Source organism: Dendronephthya gigantea, unplaced genomic scaffold (assembly GCF_004324835.1).
Source record: "Dendronephthya gigantea isolate DGI-Jeju-01 unplaced genomic scaffold, DenGig_1.0 000048F, whole genome shotgun sequence".
NCBI classification, from domain to species: Eukaryota; Metazoa; Cnidaria; class Anthozoa; order Malacalcyonacea; family Nephtheidae; genus Dendronephthya; species Dendronephthya gigantea.
Genome location: NW_021163058.1, coordinates 532,774 through 553,868, shown reverse-complemented (window position 1 = coordinate 553,868; position 21,095 = coordinate 532,774). Strand labels below are relative to the sequence as shown.

The 21,095-nt window shown below is 35.6% G+C and overlaps 4 protein-coding genes across 5 annotated transcripts; 2 read left to right on the top strand and 2 right to left on the bottom strand.

Annotated features, from left to right (window-relative positions):
• Window positions 1-111: 111 nt before the first annotated feature.
• LOC114528136 (protein piccolo-like) lies at window positions 112-11,265 on the bottom strand. 2 transcript variants are annotated; one of them, XM_028549736.1, is made up of 20 exons: window positions 10,965-11,265; window positions 8,773-8,938; window positions 6,061-8,468; window positions 5,712-5,754; window positions 5,307-5,365; window positions 5,039-5,087; window positions 4,788-4,891; window positions 4,451-4,484; window positions 4,216-4,320; window positions 3,853-3,917; window positions 3,692-3,761; window positions 3,423-3,601; window positions 3,257-3,299; window positions 3,021-3,094; window positions 2,574-2,737; window positions 2,334-2,479; window positions 1,991-2,052; window positions 1,871-1,907; window positions 1,392-1,533; window positions 112-876 (listed from the first exon to the last, which is right to left on the bottom strand). In XM_028549736.1, the coding sequence occupies exons 2-20, from the start codon at window positions 8,936-8,938 to the stop codon at window positions 621-623; spliced, it is 4,206 nt and encodes a 1,401-aa protein (XP_028405537.1). In that variant the 5' UTR covers window positions 10,965-11,265; the 3' UTR covers window positions 112-620. The 2 variants fall into 2 exon arrangements, with proteins under 2 accessions (XP_028405537.1, XP_028405536.1); XM_028549735.1 differs by lacking the exon at window positions 10,965-11,265 and adding an exon at window positions 9,083-9,143.
• A 90-nt stretch (window positions 11,266-11,355) lies between these two features.
• Window positions 11,356-16,248, top strand: LOC114528138 (renin receptor-like). The gene is made up of 16 exons (XM_028549737.1): window positions 11,356-11,454; window positions 11,903-11,952; window positions 12,520-12,657; window positions 12,781-12,868; window positions 12,995-13,044; window positions 13,240-13,359; window positions 13,518-13,577; window positions 13,700-13,756; window positions 13,829-13,865; window positions 13,946-14,028; window positions 14,100-14,153; window positions 14,294-14,365; window positions 14,513-14,590; window positions 14,744-14,814; window positions 14,991-15,084; window positions 15,415-16,248. The coding sequence occupies exons 1-16, from the start codon at window positions 11,370-11,372 to the stop codon at window positions 15,628-15,630; spliced, it is 1,353 nt and encodes a 450-aa protein (XP_028405538.1). The 5' UTR covers window positions 11,356-11,369; the 3' UTR covers window positions 15,631-16,248.
• On the bottom strand, window positions 16,198-20,257 carry LOC114528139 (porphobilinogen deaminase-like). Its single transcript, XM_028549738.1, has 12 exons — window positions 20,142-20,257; window positions 19,651-19,723; window positions 19,510-19,559; window positions 19,382-19,437; window positions 19,007-19,084; window positions 18,815-18,892; window positions 18,650-18,725; window positions 18,428-18,541; window positions 18,120-18,158; window positions 17,646-17,765; window positions 17,067-17,120; window positions 16,198-16,835 (listed from the first exon to the last, which is right to left on the bottom strand). Exons 1-12 carry the CDS (start codon window positions 20,205-20,207, stop codon window positions 16,569-16,571), a joined length of 1,071 nt encoding a protein of 356 aa, XP_028405539.1. The 5' UTR covers window positions 20,208-20,257; the 3' UTR covers window positions 16,198-16,568.
• Window positions 20,258-20,344: 87 nt separating this feature from the next.
• On the top strand, window positions 20,345-20,890 carry LOC114528259 (ATP synthase-coupling factor 6, mitochondrial-like). The gene has a single exon (XM_028549887.1). The coding sequence runs from the start codon at window positions 20,416-20,418 to the stop codon at window positions 20,701-20,703; it is 288 nt and encodes a 95-aa protein (XP_028405688.1). The 5' UTR covers window positions 20,345-20,415; the 3' UTR covers window positions 20,704-20,890.
• Window positions 20,891-21,095: the final 205 nt, after the last annotated feature.

Below are 21,095 nucleotides of genomic sequence, written 5' to 3'. Positions count from 1 at the left end.
ATTGAACAACTGAGCTGAAATCTCTCGATGTAAATAGTTTAATTTTCAATGGAAGTACATATTTAATGCATAAGATGCAGGTTCAGTCATTCACAAGATCTATTAGAGTATTTTTAAACTTTGGCTTATCCGCCGTTTAAGCTAAACGCCTTTCGAACAACCGGACCCAGAAGTCAAATGAGTCAACATACATACTGAGTGCTAATGACTGAGAGTATTGACTGAATGGTGCATCTTCCGGGTAAATTATGATTGTTAAAACATGCTTAGTATATTTTTATTTTCCAATAAAACGGAATGAAAGAATAAAATTAACAAAGCATTTCATCTAAAAAATAAGATGTCGCTATGTACTCTCGCAAACATAACCATAAATCAGTAGTCTATCTCTCACTTGATTGAACATTCAAAGGACAATTCTCCACTTGTGATGTCTTTGTCAAATTTCAAACATACCAAATGTTATCCAAAAAATACGAAGCTTTCCATTCGATGCAACACTTTAACTGGGTTAACTGGGATAGAAATCAGTGTAAAGTACACGACGTATATGATGGTTGTTGTCGTTCATATTTCACACCAGGAGGAGTACCATACACGCAGTTATGACGAATACGAACTCATAAAGCGAGGTGCTCACACTTGATTTTTAACAAGCTTCGCACAGTCCAGTTTAATGGAACCAGTTCTACTTTTCCCTCCTCTGCGACAGGAGTCTGTTCATTAAGCTTAATGAAATAGCTGCTCGACACTTCGTTTTTAAATTCAGTCCAACTAACTTCTCTGATTTTGGTTCGTTTAAGCAATTTAACCACATTTTGCCTGGGTTTGTTCAGCGTTTGCTGTAAGTCATGCAAAAGAACGTAGTTCTTTCGTCTGAAGAAGAAATTGAAAAAAAATGCTGATTATTGGCGGATAACAGTTGCTGTCATAGGATGTATGAATTTTACGATAGGGCCTATGTCTACATGAGCCTGTGGCGAACGCGACATTTGTAGGAAACGAAAAGTACGCACGTTGCATGAGAAAGCTTTATTTTCATCACAAATTCATCCCGCCTGGCCGAGATGGAGTGTGATACATATGGAAAATTTTCGCTCTGGCAGGAGGAGATTCCTGCTAAAGGTACTAGAATCTTTCCTACACGGAATAGAAGCAGGATTGATAGAATTTCTGCCCAGCCGTTCTCGATATATGACCAACTGATAGTCGGTCTCTAATCATACTCTGATTCTAACTGGAAGTCCAACGTTTATATTTCGATTTGCTCTTTATTTATCGAGAAAAAGCCGAATTTCTACCATGAGCAAGATCTGGGTCTCCTGACGGGGCAGTCCATACGGGTGCATGCATGCAGGGGGGGGGGCATACAAACACGTGATTAGACATACCCGACCACTATTCCTTCTTTGATCAGAGGAAGACTGTAAGTTTGCAAATGAGGCGTTTCACTCCATTCAATTTCCAGAGAGTTGTTTGACTGTTGCTTTGGTACATTGTCAAATACATCACCAGAGTATTTGAGATCTTTGTCTGCGAAATGAAGACAAAAAACATATATATCACTATAATATTAATAATAATCAACTTTATTTAATGAGGGTAACGTAATAGTTTAACACTGACAAACCAGTGGCCCTCCTTAACCTCATGGCTATATACTACAAAAGCACAATTTGTTCTAATCATATTCAACTTAAAGTTTGAGTTAATAAACATCTTTCTGTACTGACTGATTCCGGAAAAGAGAGGTTGCGATAGCCAATTTACAGCAAGACGCTGAATGGGCAAAAAAAGCAAGTTGTGGTTGGCTACCACTTTCTACTTCAACAGTAATAATATGAATAGAAACAAACGCTATGTAACTTACCTAGGACAGAACTGGAGCCCCGAAAACTCCATCGGTTCTGAAAAATTAATGAAATTAATGTAATGATGATATACAAACTCCATTGGTTCCTAAAGAATGCGTTCTAACTTAATAACTTACCTCGTAATCAGCTGCGACGATGTGATTTCTCTCATCATTCAGATATAAATCACCAATACATCCTGAATAAAAAAAATAAGTAAAATTAGATCTATGACCTAATAATTGATCTATGATAGAAAAATAGATCTGTGTATAGACGCAAAATAAAGGTTAATTAGAGCACAGCTCGGGAATCGCAGGGGTGTCAGTTCGATTTCTGCGGATGCATTTCTCGCACTATGATTATCTATAAATCATAATGGAACTATTCGTGTACATTTGTTCATTGTATTTTCGTTAAGTTTTCAATATTTTGAAAGAGATTCGAAAAAAAAGATAGTGAAAAATTTATTCTACATACCTTGAATATATTCCTTAGTATCACTACGTTTGGCACAATCAAGCACCGAACGACCTGAATACGTGGAGATAAACGGATCTGCTCCGTAAGCCATCAACAATCGAAGTGAATCAAGATTACCGTTGTCTGCAGCATCGTGAATTGGTCTAAGGGTATAAAATATAACAGTGGTTGAATGCATACATGCGGGCATAGTGGAGTAAATGAACATAACACAGTAAGCAATATTGTTCACAGTACCTAATACCATCATTAGAGCAAGCATTGATATCGGCATTGTATTTAACAAGAACTCTGACAACATCGGAATGACCACGAGAACAAGCTTCATGTAATGGCGTCCAACCTGCATTATCTTTGGCATTACTGTCACTGCCTTGTTGTATGCAGTGATATACTGTCTCCTGTAGAATACAACACAATCACAATGTTTACTGCACGGAAGTCATAGAGGACATTTCGGTATGTAACACACATACACGCGCGTGAATTTAAAGGATATTCTATAATATACATGCAGGTATAATAGGGATCTTTGAGGGTAAAGTAGAGAATCTTGAAAACGTGCATGATTTAATCCTAATGTGTCCCAACCTTTAAATGTCAGGAGAAAGTAGCTAGTTGGAAAAAATTTGCAATATAATATATTTTGTCTGCAATTTTGGGTAAAACGTGGATGCAACTTACATCGTAACCCATTCGCGATGCTTTGTGCAAAACTGTTTCACCAGTATTTCTGTTCACCGTCAAATTTCGTTTTTCTGGAAGAATAGCCGAAGATGTGAGATGTGTTACTAATGTGAGATGAAAATACGTCATAGCCGTTTATATAACTATTAGTTAAACTACGATCACGTTTGCATATAACTTAAATTAAATGAGCTAATAATAGGTAAAAAGAAACACGAAGAATGATTACTTACCTCGGTTTTCAAACTGTTCAGCGTCCTCGTTTTTTTCGTTCAACTAAAAGTAAACGTTGGTCAAAAATGCATGAAGAACTACTATTCCAGGGGTTGTAAAAAATTGTAACACCTGGGGCATTTGACTAAAAAATAGGCAAAAAAGCGAGTGCATTTTAATTTTCACCTCTAATTCCTGCTTTAACATTCCTTGTTTGCGAATACTATCTTTGACAAAATCTCTCATTTGCTCATCTTTCGCTAACACATCCTGTTTAACAGCTTTATTCCCAACTGTCTCTATGACTAACAATGGAATATCTTTCTCACTTCGCTCTGGTGGTTTCGTCACAGGAACGTCGTATTCTACATCAGATATCAAAGCAATACAAAGATAACTTACTAATCTAAAAAAAAAAGGAAACAGCGTTCGATATACAGCTAGTGTTTTAATACCTTTCTCTGTTGTCACTGCTTCTGTTTTCCTGCTTCGAGTTCTTGAACCGAGAACGATTGGAGAAAAATCCTTTAAAGAAAACAGTTTCATTTCTAAGATTGCAGCCAACGACGAAATAGAAATTGTCTAATACATAACACACATAAGTTATATTACTGACCTTAAAACCATGGTAGGAAGGAACTAACATGTACGTTTTCACGCGATGTTTCTCAGCAGCGGATTCTACACAAAAACAGCATGTCGTGACTAAGGCCTTGTCTGTCAACCCTTGTTTTATTACTTCACGACCTGCAGATTCAGGCTGACCGGCAGATTCAGGCTAACCTGCAGATTAAGGCTGACCGGCAGATCAGTGGCAGATTCAGGCTGACCGGCAGATTCAGGCTAACCTTGCTGATTCAGGCTGAGCTATTCATTTAGAGACAGGGTGATTTAAGGTGGCCTGACGATTTGAGTAAACCGATAATTTACATAAAATTAAGTCATAATTTAGAATGAGTTGCTATTAAATCAAGCTGACCTGGTGTTTTCGGCGGCGGTTTCAAAATTTTTGGCTGAACAACATCCTTCGCGGTTTTCAGGTGTTTATTCTCTTTTGAAGAACTGGGACTATCTTTTACATTGTCTGGTTAAATATAACGATTAAATTTAAAACTATCAGGGAACAATCATCAGAATATACTTCGCAATTAAATTGGGAAAAAATTAAATAAAGATGATGGATTGACAGGAGAGCAAGGCATGCATTATCTTACCAGATTTTACTTCGGGTTTCTTCGGCACAATTTTCTGAAATGATAGAAAGTACAATATGCACTAATTAGTATTGAAAAAACTTGCCCATTCTGCGCGTTTACACGTTAACACATGAATGTCTGCTCGGGCTAAATTGTGCATGGGGATAAATTTTGCACGCACACGAGACTGGCGTATAGTCAGCCAGCCAGCCTCTAGTGTGTGATGATTTAGTTCCACTATGCTAATATTTTGGTGTTTATTGACTGTGAAAACAATCGTCTGACTGCATGGGTACGCCACTATAGGTACATCCACACCACGCCAAACAGATTAATTTTGCTTCTAATTTTTTACCTTAACATCGTTCTTTCGCTTAACGCTTTCTGAACGACTTGGGTCTATCTCTGCGTTCGAGTGTTTCTCTTGCTTGATGGCCTTTGTAACAACTTCTTCAGGACCTAAATAAAAATGGTTGGTATCAACGACGTAACAATTTGAAAACCGGCGATTTCGAACAGCGGAAAGTATAGTAAAATTAAAACAATAATTTTGAAAATAACGACAGTGCGTTGAAGTTTTTTTGACTAAATAAATTATAATTATACTTTTCTGGTCTTTGTCTTCACTTTTTGGTGTTACATCAATTGCCTTTTCCTGAAATAATAAATTTTTTCTGTCATTATTACTACAATAATATAATAAAGGTATTTTCTTTTTACCAATCAAGGCGGGAGGGAGGGGTTGGTTTGGAAGAAAATGCTCGAGTCTAAAATAAGTTCGTTTTAGAGGATAAAATTATGAGGGTAAAATTTAGGATATAAGAAAGCACGCTTTCACAAGTAATGTTATCCGTAGATGTTGGTAAAAAATCACCTCATTTCTATTCTTTCTCATTTCTTGTTTTCTTTTTTTCAATACTACATCGTACATTTCTGTCAAGGTAACGTAGTTTGTGAACATGTAGTGACTGAGTATAGTTGAAAACAAAAGGTTTTCGCATACATTTACTCTACCACCTTTACACCTTGCATACACACATGCATACATATGCAGTTTTAACGATTGATGTAGCTATATATAATCGTGCAGTGCCACAAGGAGAACAATATATATAGCTAGGGTAGCTAGCTTGATACTGCTTTCAAAAAGAATTGCCCTTTAAGCCCCAAACACGCATCAGAGAGCTCACGAAACCCACGTTAGTCGATGTGACACGAGTTTAGCTACGACAATACGACTACCTCCCCGTTAAGAGGAAATGCAATATGACGAACGTACCTTCATCCACGATTTTTCGCTTCGACGCCACATCGCGAATCAACTGAAAATAAGTTTATGATTTATATAAGGTTGTATAGAATACACTAACACATTGCTTATAATGTCGTCCTTGAAAAGTTGCGAACCAATTCTTAATATAACTTTTCAAGAGAAAACGGATCCTGAAGGAAATTATCGCTAAAAAATAATTGATAATTCATATATGATTCTTAAATAAATAAAATTGAATTCGGAGCTAGACGTCTTCTGATATCAAGCAACATTATGTAACTTGCATGCATGGACTTGGTCTAACAGAAGCACTTAAAACACATTTCTTTATAGCGAAAATGATGATCAACAATACCTGATTTTCTCCTGCAGTTTTCCGAGAACTTGTCTTATCAGCTTCACTTGTAGATTTCTTCTCTGTTTGTTTCATCTCGACGTCATCCACTGATATATTTTTTGCCAATTTTGTGTTACTTACGTTAGAATCTAGTTCACTTCGAGCTTGTTTTATCTTATTAGGCTCACTGACTGATTCTTTCTTTGCTTGTTTGGTTTTACCAGGTTCAGCCTCAGTTTTTGCCTGTTTTATCTTATCAGGATCATTAATGGACTCTTTTCTTGTCTGTTTTGTCTTCCCAGATTCACTGTTTATCTCAGTTCTTGACTGTTTTATCTTATCAGAATAATTAATGACCTCTTTTCTTGTCTGTTTTGTCTTCCCAGATTCACTGTTTGTCTCAATTTTTGACTGTTTTATCTTATCAGGATCAGTAACTGACTCCTTTCTTGTCTGTTTTGCCTTCGCAGATTCACTGTCTGTCTCAGTTTTTGACTGTTTTATCTTATCAGGATCAGTAACTGACTCTTTTCTTGTCTGTTTTGCCTTCCCAGTTTCACTGTCTGTCTCAGTTCTTGACCGTTTTCTTGCTTGTTTTTCCTCAAGTTCTTTAAACAACATCAAAGCACGCTGCAGTGCTCGTTGTTCTCGCGTTAGCAAAGCAGGATCACGAAACAAACTGTCAGGATCGTCTTCTTTCTCCTCTTCTTTTTCCTTTTGAGAGACTTCTTCATTATTGATCGTTCTCGGTGAAGCAGTTTTAATTTTCTTTGATGGTGATCTCGTTATACCTTTCTCAATGTCTTCATGCTGACTTGGGCTAACTGACGTTGGTGAAGTCTTGTTACCATCATCTAAATTATCAACTGGAATATCCACTTTCAACTTCTCACTTCCTGGGCTTCTTTCTTCACTCCTCTTTCGTTTCTTTGTTTCTTTCTCAAATAACTTCGCCTTCTCAGTCTGTTGTCTCTTTCTATTACTCACCCGAACATTAGCAACGTTTGAATTCGTGTTCACTCCATTCGACAAACCTTTTGCTTTGCCATTGACTGCGACAGCCTGATCGATATTTGTCATTTTTCCAGTAAGCTTTGCAATTTTCTCGTCATAAATAGACCTTCGCTGTGGGCTTTGTACAGGGACCTTATTATTTCCATCAATTTTAAGTTTGACGTTTTTTGCAATGGCTGATGGCGACGTCACGATAAAAATTGTCTTATCATTTCGTTTCTCCGCAACTGGTTTCGTATTTTTATTTGGAGATGTATCCGGCGATGAACGATAAATAATGGACGGAATAAATCTTGTTTGTCTTTCAGGAAGAACAGATGTCTCATCCGTCATGGTTGTAATATGCGCTGTTTGATTTCCAGCAAAGTTCACTACCATTTCACGGGGCCTACTAGGCCGTGGCGGAAGATTATTCACAGTTTGAAATGTCCCTGCTTTGAAACTTTGTGCTGTTCGGATGTTTACAGGATTACTAACAACTTTGCAGTTGTTGTTAGGGTATGGTAAATTGTACTGTACAGTTATCAATGGAGTCTCCTTGTTCGTTGTTTTTGATGTAGGAGTGGACAATCGTAAAATATTTTTGTTCGAATTGATTGGTTTTCCCTTCAAAAGAGCAGACGACTTATTAGTAGTAATAACTGGTTTTCCTTGTGTTAATACAGGAGAATTATTAACTTTATCAGCAGGTTTGGACTGTGTTTGACTCGTTGTAGTACTTAAACTTTGTGTTAGGTAAAAAGGACTTCCCGATTTTGTAATCAATAATAGTTTAGGTTGACCTGTCGTTGGTGTTGCCTGAGGATTTGCAGAACCTGAAGGAAGATCATTTCTAATAATGAATCCAGGTGGAAGTTTATTTAATATTATCGGAGTCTGTTGATTTCGTTTTTGTGGAACAGCTTGCACAATCACTTGTCTAAGAGGATTTGAAGTGTTCGTGGTAGCTGTTGGTTTTGTTTGACTGGTTTTTTGAGACGGAGCAACATTTTCTGGGAATTTTTTCATATCTTGCGTTAAACTAGATTGTTCCGTTCTTTGTTTCGTCAATGGCTGCAAATCACTGAATTCTTTGTAGTTAGGTGGATCGTCTCGAATGTTACACATGCTTGCAAATGATGATCCCTCCTCCTCTTGTTGTTCTCCACTTGGCAAAGGATCATCGTCTGTTGACGATCTTTCACATTCTTCTGGTGGCATGATGATGGGGCTCCTTACAGTTTCTTTCAACTGTGTGTTTCCATTCTCGTTTGGTGGTCTTGTGACAGGCTGCGGTTCGTTCGCAGTTGAGCTCGCGACTTGCTTCACTTTCTTAAGGTTTGTAATAATATCTTCGACTCGCATTTTTTTCTTAACTTTTGTTTTACCAGAAAACATTGTTGAAACGCCTGATTTCATCTCAGGACCATTTACTAGTAAAAGATTACGCACTATTATAAACGTTGCTGTAATTGTAAAGGTGTACACAAGAATAATCAAGGAATAAGTGAACTTAAAAAGAACAAGTATTGAATACAATAGCTCAATCATAGTAGAGAAAACTCGTCGTAGAACACCTTTACGCTACTAGGGCATGATATGCGTAGGGTGTCTGTGTAAATGCTTCTCACGAAATTGATAAATTTTATGCATTTTTTTGCCAATCTGTAAAAACATTATCACAGAGAAACGCGTCAACGAAAACATGCCTATTTCAAAGCTAAAATAATTTTATACCTGTCGTTTCACTGCGCTCACTGCTGTGTTCGCTGTCCTGTAACACTGGTTCTTTAACGGGGGGAGATGCAGTTTCCATAACTTTGTCTTTAGGATTAGAATGTTCGTCCATATTTTGACACGCCTTCACAAGTACTTCACCGCTTTTTCCCCCGTCTTCATCCATCTAAAAATTAAATACAATGATGAGATATAACATTCAAACATCGTCGTGATGCAAAGGTTGCATGAAAGCATGTAAGGCTTTTCATGCCTAGAGAATATGCCATATCAATTTTGATTTCTAGATTTCCAGGAACTGATGTACAACCTTGATTGCGTTCATCTATTTAGCTCATCTATTCCCAATGTAACCAATCTTCGTATCCATCGACTATATTACATATATTGGCCAACGTATTTAACTTTTAGTCTTTTAGCTTAAAATTTCTACTGTTCTCCAAAGGACCTTTCCATCCAGTAGCATGTACTAGTGAAACTACAAAGTTATAACTGAGATCCACTGCATGGTAATTCACGTCATGAAAAAATTAAGCTCTGCCATTAAGTGCGAAAACCTTCAGTGGCGACGTGATATGCATGCCCAGTTCTATTTCTTTTTTATTGTTTGATCGCCTGATACAGCTATAATATTAACATAATAAAATATACTGTGTCTCTTTTAGCTATTCCTCTAGGATTCATGGTACATTAGCGCTCTGGTGTGAATGATCAGTAGCGCGTTTCAGTTACATTAGATTATTCTCTTTCCTTATTTATGATATAACAAGTAGAAAGAAGTATCTGGTTAGTTATTATTTAGTGTAATATAATACCATAGTTGGGGTAGGATGTATAGGGTTAAATATTGATATACGGTGAGGAATGCGCAGACACGCGGATTAATTTACATAAAATAGAACGAAAAGAATAATAATTATTGTGTAAGAGCAAAGATACGCGCGATCAATTAAATTATTGCTGAGCGCTATTGTGAAAATGCAAAGCTCTGAGACTCTGAGAACGAAGAGAATAATGGAAGCTTATACTTGCTCAACCGAATTATTCAGGGTTGTATGACACACATGACATTCGTATTTCTCGAGCATATAGCCACAAATGAAACTCCGGCTAACCAGGGTCACGCGTATCACAATATTCCGGCACTTTATGGAGCTAACTTTAGCACTTTAAAATGCCTCAGTTACCACATCAGCAACCAATTTGACATCAGAAGCGTTCGTTGCTTCGTTCGCAATTTTAATACCGTACGCAAATCAACGAGATTAACGAGCGCATGGAGTCTGGAAACTAGAGAAACACAAAGTCGTGCAAAGATCGCGTTAAAATGTTTATACCAAATAAACTATTAGTGATAAATCTAAAAATTTAGTTGACTCAGACTGTCGAAGATCTTTTAAGATTATTTTAAAGTGATGGGGGCTTATGAAACAAACAAATACGAGTGTTGTATATGCATATATTTAACACGTGACAAGAAGACTATAGGACCCGCTACAAAGCACGTCTGCAAACTTTGCCATATTGTCGATTGAATATCGTTTGACTGGGCAGTTAAAATTCGCTATAAATGTTTCTTTAATGCATTGCATTTTCCCTATAACCTATATCTTTAGTAAAAGTAGCAGTAAAACTTTGCAAAATCTTGTATTTGCCATGAGCCAGAAAGTTACTATTAGATCACGAGTCTCGTTCGCATGTGATAATTTTGTATCGCTCGCTACCTTAGTCCTTAGTACCTGCGCTGCTACACTACAGTATATTCTCTAGTATTTTAGAATAAAGAGAAATATTAATCTATCTTGAAAGTAAAAGATAAGCACTTATGTTAGCTACATTTACATCTCAGCTGGTTTCATTTTGTATTAGCTCAGATTTAGATTTAGTTCGCGGTATTCCCGATTTACTTCCATTGCATCGATTTTGTTATGACGTGAATATCGCCTCAGATTTAACGATCTTTTTATAGTGAGCCGTATATATAACTAATGTAAAACTTAAACTATATTACTGATGTGTTCTTGCTGCTCTCTGATAGCGGTTTATAAAGGTTACATACCGTCCAATAACTTAGTTCTACAACCGAATATTTAACGAAGTCCCTCTGCAGTCTGCATACGCGATGTCGTAAGCAGGCTCTACGCAAACTTCAACTATCGGATTGGGACGATTTTAACCGATAAATACTATACCTGAATATCCTGATTGACACTTCATTTGCTCTAGTTTCTTGTTACCAAGCGAATAACTAAAAATTTTGCTTAGATTTCACAACTCATACGAATATTTTCTTGGTAAAGAGATGATTTGAGATGTGTTGACCTAGCCTCACTATCGAGTGTTCTCGGGCCTAATCTCGGCGCCAACTTGAGAACGGAATAACCCGGAAGCCTCCGTGAATTCACAAATACCTTCGTATTTTGCAATTTGTTCTTTAAAAATACATCACAATTTGTTTAAAATTGCCTTCAAGAAGCTTTATAACGATTATGGTAATAAAAAATCTCGGTTTTCATGCAATAATATCTACAAACGAAACGAAAATTTCTTGTCCCTAAATTGTCGTGAACTCTCGTACGACACTCGGGATTTTCATTATGAACAAAATGGCTACCTTCCGTCGAGAGACAAGTCCAGCGGGGCCCATTTTATTTCTTTATTTTTCGTTCCATGTCATTCTCGGTGAGTAAAAAATAAACTGCGAGGGTATGTTTTTCTAAAGAAATTTCATTCTATGAACATTTTCTCCGCTTTCCGAACTTATTTCATCGTCAACGTTTCGATGTCTTGGAGCAGCAGGCATCAGCTTTTATGATAATATTTTATTGAATACGGTTTTATAAGCCCAAGAATGCTATCCATGCAAGTTACCTGTGTTGTCCTTTGTTACGTATTCTTGCCTATAATTGCATTTTATCATTGGAATGAATTTCGTTCTGTGATTAACATCCCATTTGTCAGTTGTCACGTGATGACGTTGATGGTGGGTAACGGTCAGTATTGGTTGATGTGCACAGTCATTTCATGATTGATGGTCAGTTACAACTGTTGACTTAAATAAAGTGTTTAAGGACATTACATGTAACCAAGGCATGTAACTAAAACAGTTGTTTTTTACTTCTATTGACAGCTGTCAGTGCATCAGATTTGTTGGTTCATCATTGGAATGATCCATCAAAGGTTATTAAAGCATTTATTTTCTATATTAACTACTCTCTTTATATTTAATTGTGTATAGTTTTCTTGAAAATTCTTAAGTTTGATTTGTTAACTATTGCAATAATCAAGGTAATTTCCTATTCTATACAGTATTTGCATTCTTTAGAATATTTGTCCACAATTCCTTTGACGGAGTAAGGTGTAGTCCGGGTAGATCCTAAGGGTGATTATTTTCCTAGTACCTCCTAACCTAGATTATGTAAATTATGAAAAGCATATGGGGTGGTAGATGCATTCTTAGGACATCATAATGCAGATGATAATGTAAAATCTTAAAATTGAAACCTGTCCTATAAAACAACCATTTAATAGTGTAATACCAAAACATAGTGAACCTGGTTAATAGATCTTTTAATTCCTATATAGTTGACCATTTAATACCCTTTGTGTTATCATATTGCTCAATCATACTGTAATAGCTTGTTACACGTGGTTTTCTTCCCAATGACAAAAAAGCATTGCCTATGAACAGAGTAACAAAGAATATCAATGAAATAACTAGAAAGGAATATAAATTGTGATTTATAGGTTGCTAATATTAAAGCTGGTACCCTGAGTTTCACCAATATTCCAACCTCTGTTTCACTACGGTCATCAGCTGGAAATATTAGATTACAAGACATTCCTCAAGTTTTATCATTGGCTTTGGGTTTCTCATCTCTTCAGGTATCTAAATGAGCTTGTTTCAAATAGAACTAGCTATTGGAATTTTTTAAGAAGAAATAAACCTTGATTCAACTCTTGTATTACTTGTATTACATAAACATTTGAATTTTGTCTTATTTTTAGAGCATAGATTGGAATGGATTATCTGTAGGAGATATTTTCAATCGTCCTAAGGCCAATGTATTATTTATTATTGATGGGATTGAGAAAGGTTAGCACCAAGTTTAATCTGGAGTAATTGATGTGAGCTCTCTTAGCTTGCCTGAAATATGCTTCTAGGCATATAATGTTATCATTCTTTATTCACACCTACCTTACCCTTCTTTTCACTGTCCAGGAAAAGCTGTTTCAGTTCCAGGAAAGTCGTTATCTTACACCATCATTAAGGTAATTTGCAACATTCAGCATGTCTTTGGATAATTTTTCTGCCCCATTAATTCTTGCATTTATTTGAAAAAGTTCTTCCTTTTGAATTTCCAAAAAAATGTCAACTCTTTCTTTGGAAGCTGGCTAACAAACTACAGTAAGTCATATGGTATTCCCATGTCGTTACTACCACATACGTCTGTACATTTTATGTAGAATGATGCCAACTCAAATCTTGATATATTTCGGATATCTCCTATACGTAACTTTGTGAGTCATATATCAGGTGTTTTAAAGGAGAAACCGCTGGTTGTATCGTTCTCCGCACAAAAACAGGTAAAATGATTATATCAATCACGCTATTTTGTAATATACGAGATATTAACATTATGGATAAACGCCGTTCTGTGAAATCAGAGTGTTCCTCGATCTCGTCCTGTAAGTTGAGAGCACCCTATCATTTCATCTTATTTCATCATTCCTTCTTTATTTAGCTTGCAAATGCGGCGTCCACAACAGGACAAAACGCTCACACTGTCACATGGGATGATGAGGTCTGCTTTGAATTTGACAAAAACGTAGTTATAGCAAGTACAATGTTAGAAAGTGTTTAGATCTAGGAATCCTAGCAGTAACCTTCATGCATTAGCTAAGAATGCAAACCGCTTTATTGTAGAGAAAAGCATTTGAAGACGAAGCTAGTTCAAATGAAATGAAACTATCTAAAGACGAGGTATTTTAATACTCTTTACTCTATACTCATTCTTTATGTTTTGTCAACACAACTTATTTTCTCATTCTAAAGCTGCTGAAGAATTTTGAAACTTCAAATTTTGGTGAAGGTACAGTACAAGTTGTAGTGGAACAAATTATTATTTGCAAGGAAGCGCTGATTGACCCTAACCGTAATCTCGTGCTTTAGGTATAAAATATCTTACGAACGAACACAAGTTCGTTGTTTCAGTACCTGGAAAGGAAGATGTATCGTTTGATATGAATGAAAAGGTGAGTTTTTTCATGACAGTTCCTTGTGTTGAGTTGTGTCTTGAACTTCAGTTACCTCAATTACATTATAGGATGACTTCATGTTTTTCGCCGAAATTCAAGGATTATTTCACCTGTTTGATGAGGTACCTGAATCATATTGTAGTTCAGAAGACTACATCCTAGACATGGAACAATAGCCAAATACTTGGTTGATGTGCCAGATTACGTAATTCATGAAAGAAGAATGGGCAATAACTCATTTGATTTGTAACTGTTTTTATAGATAAAAAAATTTGATAGTTTAACTCAGGACCGCTTCGTGGATTTCTATACTTTTGGAATTTCAACAGTGAAGGTACAGTGTAGTCTGTATGTTGACAATATCGTCTTTCTTTGCTGGCCCCGAATTCACACATTCATTTTAAGTTCATTTTTCTTTAAAACCCGTTTACGGAGTTTCCGTGTATGTGCTGTTATAAATCTTTTAAAAACGTATTTGCAGAGATTTTCTCAGCGCTATGGCGGTGCTTCAGCACAACTTAATGCTGCATTACATATTCTGAACAATGTCATACCAAAGGTTTGTCAAGTTCTTACGATTTGAGAAGATTTTTATTTTGAAAACAAGACATAAAGAATTAAGCTTCCGGGGAGCAAAACACTTGATCCCCATACTGATACTTCGTCTCGTCCATATTTTCGCAAATCACCCTGAGGTATATATTTCTTTCAGATTACAAAATTATTTAGTGAACTTTATGGAGGACAAGTGCTCGTAGAGGTCGTGAACTTGAAGGAAGAAACGTGCGTTTTCATATCACTGTTCATCATTGAACAGTAGGAATGCATGGAATTAGAATATATCCTGCCTTGACACGTGTTTTCGCGATAATTTATTGGTCTATTATATAGTTCAATCAGGTGAGTGAACGGTGTATAAACAGCGATGATAATTTTTATTTATTTTTATTGATTCATAGAGACAGAAGGAAGGTTTTGTCGAGTAATGAAAATGATATAAATGAAGACGAGGAAAGTCATTTGAGATTTCGACGAGATGTCTCTCCAGAAAAGGTAAATGACGTTGATAGACATTGCAAAACGAGTAATCAGAGAGCAATACCAGGGGAGTATAATAGGTAAAGTCTGTACCAGTTGCTAAAACATCAGAGAATGCCTTTATCTAAATGGCAAGGATTTTTCCAGTATACTTTAGACATTGCTATTATATTGTTATATGATATAACTTTTCAAATTTGTAGCATAAGAATATGTATCTTTTATTCTGTGGTAACTTTATTAATTTAACTAACTAATTGATACGAAACTAAGTACTTCATTAGACTAAGTTAATTCTCTCAACTTTATAAATCTTTAAATTTATATTTAATTTATTTTTTCTAGTCAGAAAAAGAAGACTGTAAAACAAACGAGAACAACTTCGCATTCGTCGACAATAAATATGATGACGAATTTCCTCCAATATTTAACATCATTTTGTGGTTGATGATAATTCTTGTATTGACAGTTTATGCTGTATCCATAGTCATGTGGTACATGGACCCTGGACGTGATAGTGTTATATATCGTGTAACTAGTCAGCACATGAAAACGGAGTAATCCGTGTGAGCCTGCATGAGAAACTGTCATCATTTATATATACAGCCAAACAATTAATTCAGGTTTAATATTAATAGCCAAACTATTTAAACTATTCAAAAAAATGTTTCCACTAGTAAGAAAACAATGAGAATGAAAACAACATATATCACACATTATGCATGCGACCTTGTATTTCGGGCAATTTCAATTCAGTTGAAAATGCCAATACTTAGGAACTGTGCTAATGAACTGGTCCTGCATAATCCAACGTGCACTTTTGACCTCGATCAAACTCTCTACGTGCATATTGGTTAATAATGGATAGGGATGAACTTATATAGTTAAACGTGTTTTTATTTAGCGCTCTAAATTTGAATAGGCCAGGAAGGTATTTCCTTTGCTGGAAGCAAAATGAATGTCTAGTTCTCTATTTCGCTCAGGTGTTTCGCTTAGTTTCTGCTAGGAACATTGTTTTGTCACTCACTATATGTTTAGTTAGGAGAGTTAGGTTACTACATACATTAAACTGAATTAACTATTCATTTAATCAGTTTTCACTAGAATAGAATTCATTAAATTGCCTAAATTATTTAATTAAAATATCGAGTAAATTACATTTCAATATTAAAAGTAATTTGGTTCCTATGGTGAATGTGGTTTTTTCTATTAAGAATATGTATGTATATAACAATATGCAATGAACAAATAATGCAGTGAACCGCGCTCTTTAACAGCTAGCTTATTACGATCACATATTTTTTAGGAATGCCATTTTTTTCTAGAAATTGTCCAAAGTTCCGCGGCATGAGGCTTTGGACATCTGGCGCCTATACTACCGGTTCGCCTTGCCAAACAAGCGTTTGTTTTTCCGCATTTTATAAACAGACAAAATCAAAAAAGAAAATGCCTTTGTGTCTTCGCCTGCCCAGTTTCCAATTCAGATTGTAGATTTATATTCAAGACTTTTCAATCATATCTTTAGCTTTCTTCATTACCTCACCTGCTCCTTCACCCAACAGTTTATCCGCGAGTTGGATACCGCAGTTTTCTGAACTTTGTAGGACTTCTTTCAAATATTCCGGAATTATGAGACATGTTGTTGAAATATTTGACAAGAATTCCGTGGGATCATTTTGATTTGTATCCCGTTCAACTGTATGACAGACTTCACCAGATATACATTGTTCCCCATCAAGACTGAGCACCGCGCCTTCAAGTTTTAACTGAAAAAGAATTTTAAAAAAAGAACTTAAATTTCAAACCAACTGTTATAAACCGTAAACTATTTCCTCCTTAACGACAATCGAGCGACAAAGTCCACATCATTCTTAAAACAAAAATATGTATTGATAAACGGAAACAGAACCTAGTTTTGAAAATGAAATATATATACTAGTACACTGCATGTCAGGATCTTTTTATTGAAAACGTCAGCCTATCCTGCTTACACTTACTTCTTTATCCTTCCAACTGCTTGAAATACCAACCGGAGCACTGCACCCTCCACCCTAGAAAAATAATTTTGGAGAGCAATAAAGTTCAAGACGTCAAAAAGGTTCCATACAGTTTATTCTCCTTTCTCAAGAAAATTATTTGTAATAGTACGCGTGTGTTTTCTTTTTACCAACTCATATAAATGCAGTCAAAAAAGTATGTCAAATTTGCAACGCAATATTTTGCAAAAGTAGGTGGATGACTGAATATTAAAATGTTATTATTGATGAAGATCAACCTACATGTAGACTAGTATAGACATATTGAGACAGGCAGTGCTGTAACTAGAACGATAATTGGGCGGGGGCGCGTTGTGGATATTCATATATCCAGTACGTTCTGCCCGATGGATTTCTCTTCTAAGTGCAATAGCTTACAACAAAAAACCGTCGGGTAGAACTGGATATATGAATATTCACCCCCTCCCCCCCAATTATCGTTCTAGTTACGCCCCTGGAGACAGGTGATTGTATTATCACGAATTCTCTTCACAATACGCCCAGCAGCGGCACAAAACTGATATACAACTTAATACTCACCAAACGACGTAAATATGCTCTTTCTGCCGCACAACATATAAATGTCTCTAAATCAATTATCTTCGACAACACGCCTAGAGTTTCTTTATCATTGTTTCTTACTTCCACACCCAAGGCACCCTAAGGCAAAATACACGGTAAAAGTCTGCATTTTTATCCCATTCTACTTTTAGTGTTAGACTGCCAGACCAAGCGCATGTTTAAAGTTCTGGTCATATTTGTTCAGATTTAGTCTGGTCATAAAACACAGATCAAGACATGCTAAGCTGCAATTCTTTTGATTTTGTTACTAAACCTCTTACAGATAGAGAATTCCGACTTTTAAATGTAGTATCAGTGGTTAGCAAGACCAAGAAAAAAAATCAACATATTTTATAATATAAAATTATATCAAATTTGTATAATTACTGAAAATTTGAATAGAAAGAACTTTTGAATAAAGAACCATGAAATCAACGAACCATATTCACTTACCTGTCCAACAGCATACAAACAATCAGGTGGTGTCAGTATCTGAAAGATTTTACAACAGTAATCAATGCCGATGCCCTGGATAAAGTATACCTTAATGCATGCATCATGCATGCCCAATTTACTGATAATAACCAGTATCACACAAAAAGTCCAAGTTTTACTTCAAGTTATTTACAGTACAGTATACACACATAAAACATGGAACATGCACCCATGAGTAAGTCATATAAGTGGACCACTAAAGTATTTTTGCAAAAGCAATTAAAGAAGTTATATTAAAAAGTCTATAATTCTAGCATAATTTCTACCTGACTTATTCTCTCATGCCAATTCATTCTGTGAATACCAGCAACAGCCAGAACTAAGGCATCGTATTTATCATCCTCATCAAGTTTTCGTAATCTAGTATTTAGATTACCTCTCTAATATTATGTTAAAGCTGAATTAATTTTTGTGCAGCAAAACAAACAAAGAAGACCATCTTTAACACATATTATTTCTACCAGGATAATATTTTATATAAAAGATACAACATTTTCGAATATCAGATGAGGATATCGTCTTATAAGCTGAGCAATTCTTCGCAGAGAGCTCGTGCCTATAACACTAATGACAAAACAATAACCCTAATTATTGGGACAATTGTAAATAGTTTTTATGTAATAATATATAATCATGTTATAGTATATATGTACCTTCCAGGAGGCAGAGTGGCAAGAGTTTGTCCATGATGTTTTGGGTGGAGAATTACTGCATCATATTTGTTATCACGACTAAATAATTATTGACATATATATAAGTATTTATTGAAAATAAAATGGTAATTTTAGGAAATGATTAATAGTATAATTAAAAAAAGAAGCATGCATTTCTCAAACAAAACTAACCAGAAAATAGTTCCAATTCCTAAGCCATTTGGAAGTTCTGTTGGAAGATCTTTTAAAGAATGGACAACAAAGTCAACCCTAAAATATAACAAAATATATGGTTGTCTGCATAAGAGAAATGTTTGGTTTCGATTTGCAAAAGTTGACATGCAGCTAATCTTCGCAAAATTAATCTTGATAAAAAAGGATAAATCATTGATCCTTGAGCCTCTTAACCAACATTGATGCCTGAGCTCTAAATCAATACTTGGTGGCTAAGCCGCAGACCAATTAGTCAATAAACACAATGCTATAGAACACAATGCTATAGTACACAATGCTATAGAGCATTTCTGCATTTTTTTACAGTCACTACATGAAGTATTATTTTTGCACCTTCCATCAAGTAAAGCATCTTCAAGTTCTTTGGTAAACAATGCTTTTTCACCAATCTTCAAAAAATTTAAAAAAAAGTCAAAGCATGTATCTTAAATATCTATGCTATAACAATGACATAAGGCAACCTTCGGCAAGGCTTTGTCCAGTACTTTATCACCCAATGTATCCATTGTAACTATGAAATAAAAACACACACAAGGAATAGATAGGAGTATCAGCAACTGGAATTTAAATTAAAACAAAAGCAAACACAATATATTTTATACCAATTTCAAAATTGTATTCCGGAAAAAGTTTCTTCACCTCCCCAATTATGAATTCAGTTTGTATTAAAGCAAGCTGTAAGTTAATAAAAAAAGACATGATCCAAAAACAGTATGACAATGTGTTCAAATAACTCATCAAAGAGCTTGAGCAACTGCCAGAGAAGGTAGCAAAAACTTCTCAATGTTTTGAGAGTTGGTGAGTTAGTCAGGAGAGTTAGTATGGAAGATGGGAGGCCTGGGAGGGTGTATGACAAAGGTTGAAACCTTGGGAAGTTTTTTGACAATTTTAGCTAGTTGCTATGTGGTTTAATTTCGCCCTAATTTGCTATCTGTTTCATTGAAAGATCCAGGAAATATTTGGCTTTAATGAATGGAAGAACTAGCTATGTACATAGCTTTATATTTTAGCGTTTCTCCTTGTCTTGCTGGTGATCAAAAGGTAGACAAAAAAATGAAAAATCAATTATTTAAATCACACACATTTTACAGACCTGACTCTTTCGCGAACCAACTTTCATAGAACGTTTAATCTCTGTCATCTTTTTGTCACCAAACATAAACTAAACAAAATTCTGTATTCATTTAACTTTTCACGTGTAACCCCGAATTTTTCACAATCCCAACTAATAATTCAATTTCCGGTCAAATCTGACCGTTACTTCCTTTATGGGGTCTGGTAACTACGAGAAATATCCGCCATCTTGGAGAGGAATCCCTAGTTTTGATAGTAAATGGTATTGAAAAATATTATTAAAAAAGCACGTTATGGCGCTCTTCAGGTCTGTTAAAGCTTTGGACAGTTTAGTTTATGGTTCAAGAAGTATCTGGGCTTCGTCAGCTGTTTTTGCTAAGCAAAATATGGATCCTATTCAGGAACTTTTTGTGAACAAGTTAGCAGAATATAAAACGAAAAGCAAAGGTGGTAAACTGGTTGACGCAGGGGAAGAAGCAGATGCAAGAAGAGAAAAAGAGATAGCTCAGTTGCAAAGAAGATATGGCGGTGATGCTAAACACCTTGAAGAATTCCCAAAATTTGACTTCTCACAGAAGTGAAAGTTTTATGAACTATAGACTTTTCAATATGTGGATGAACGTTTTTGGTCAAATGCCTGGTGTTATGAGATAATTGCATGATGGCTGATTGTTTAACAGCTGCATGTGTGTTAATTCAGTATGTGCTGGGTACATGTAATGTTATAAATTTATAAAAAAAAACTATTAAAAAACCTTTAAGTTTTCACTGCTCAAATTAATTAAATTATACTTCAAATTAAAACTGTCCCAATTGGAAAACAATATTGGCATGCCAACACCAGTCCATTTTTTCCAACTTTTAGCTAGGGTTGTGATATTGAATTTACCACACTAAATATTGGGTTTGTCTAGCACAGCATCTTTGAGAACTACTGCCAAATTCTGCAAGCGTAAGTGACAATGACATAATC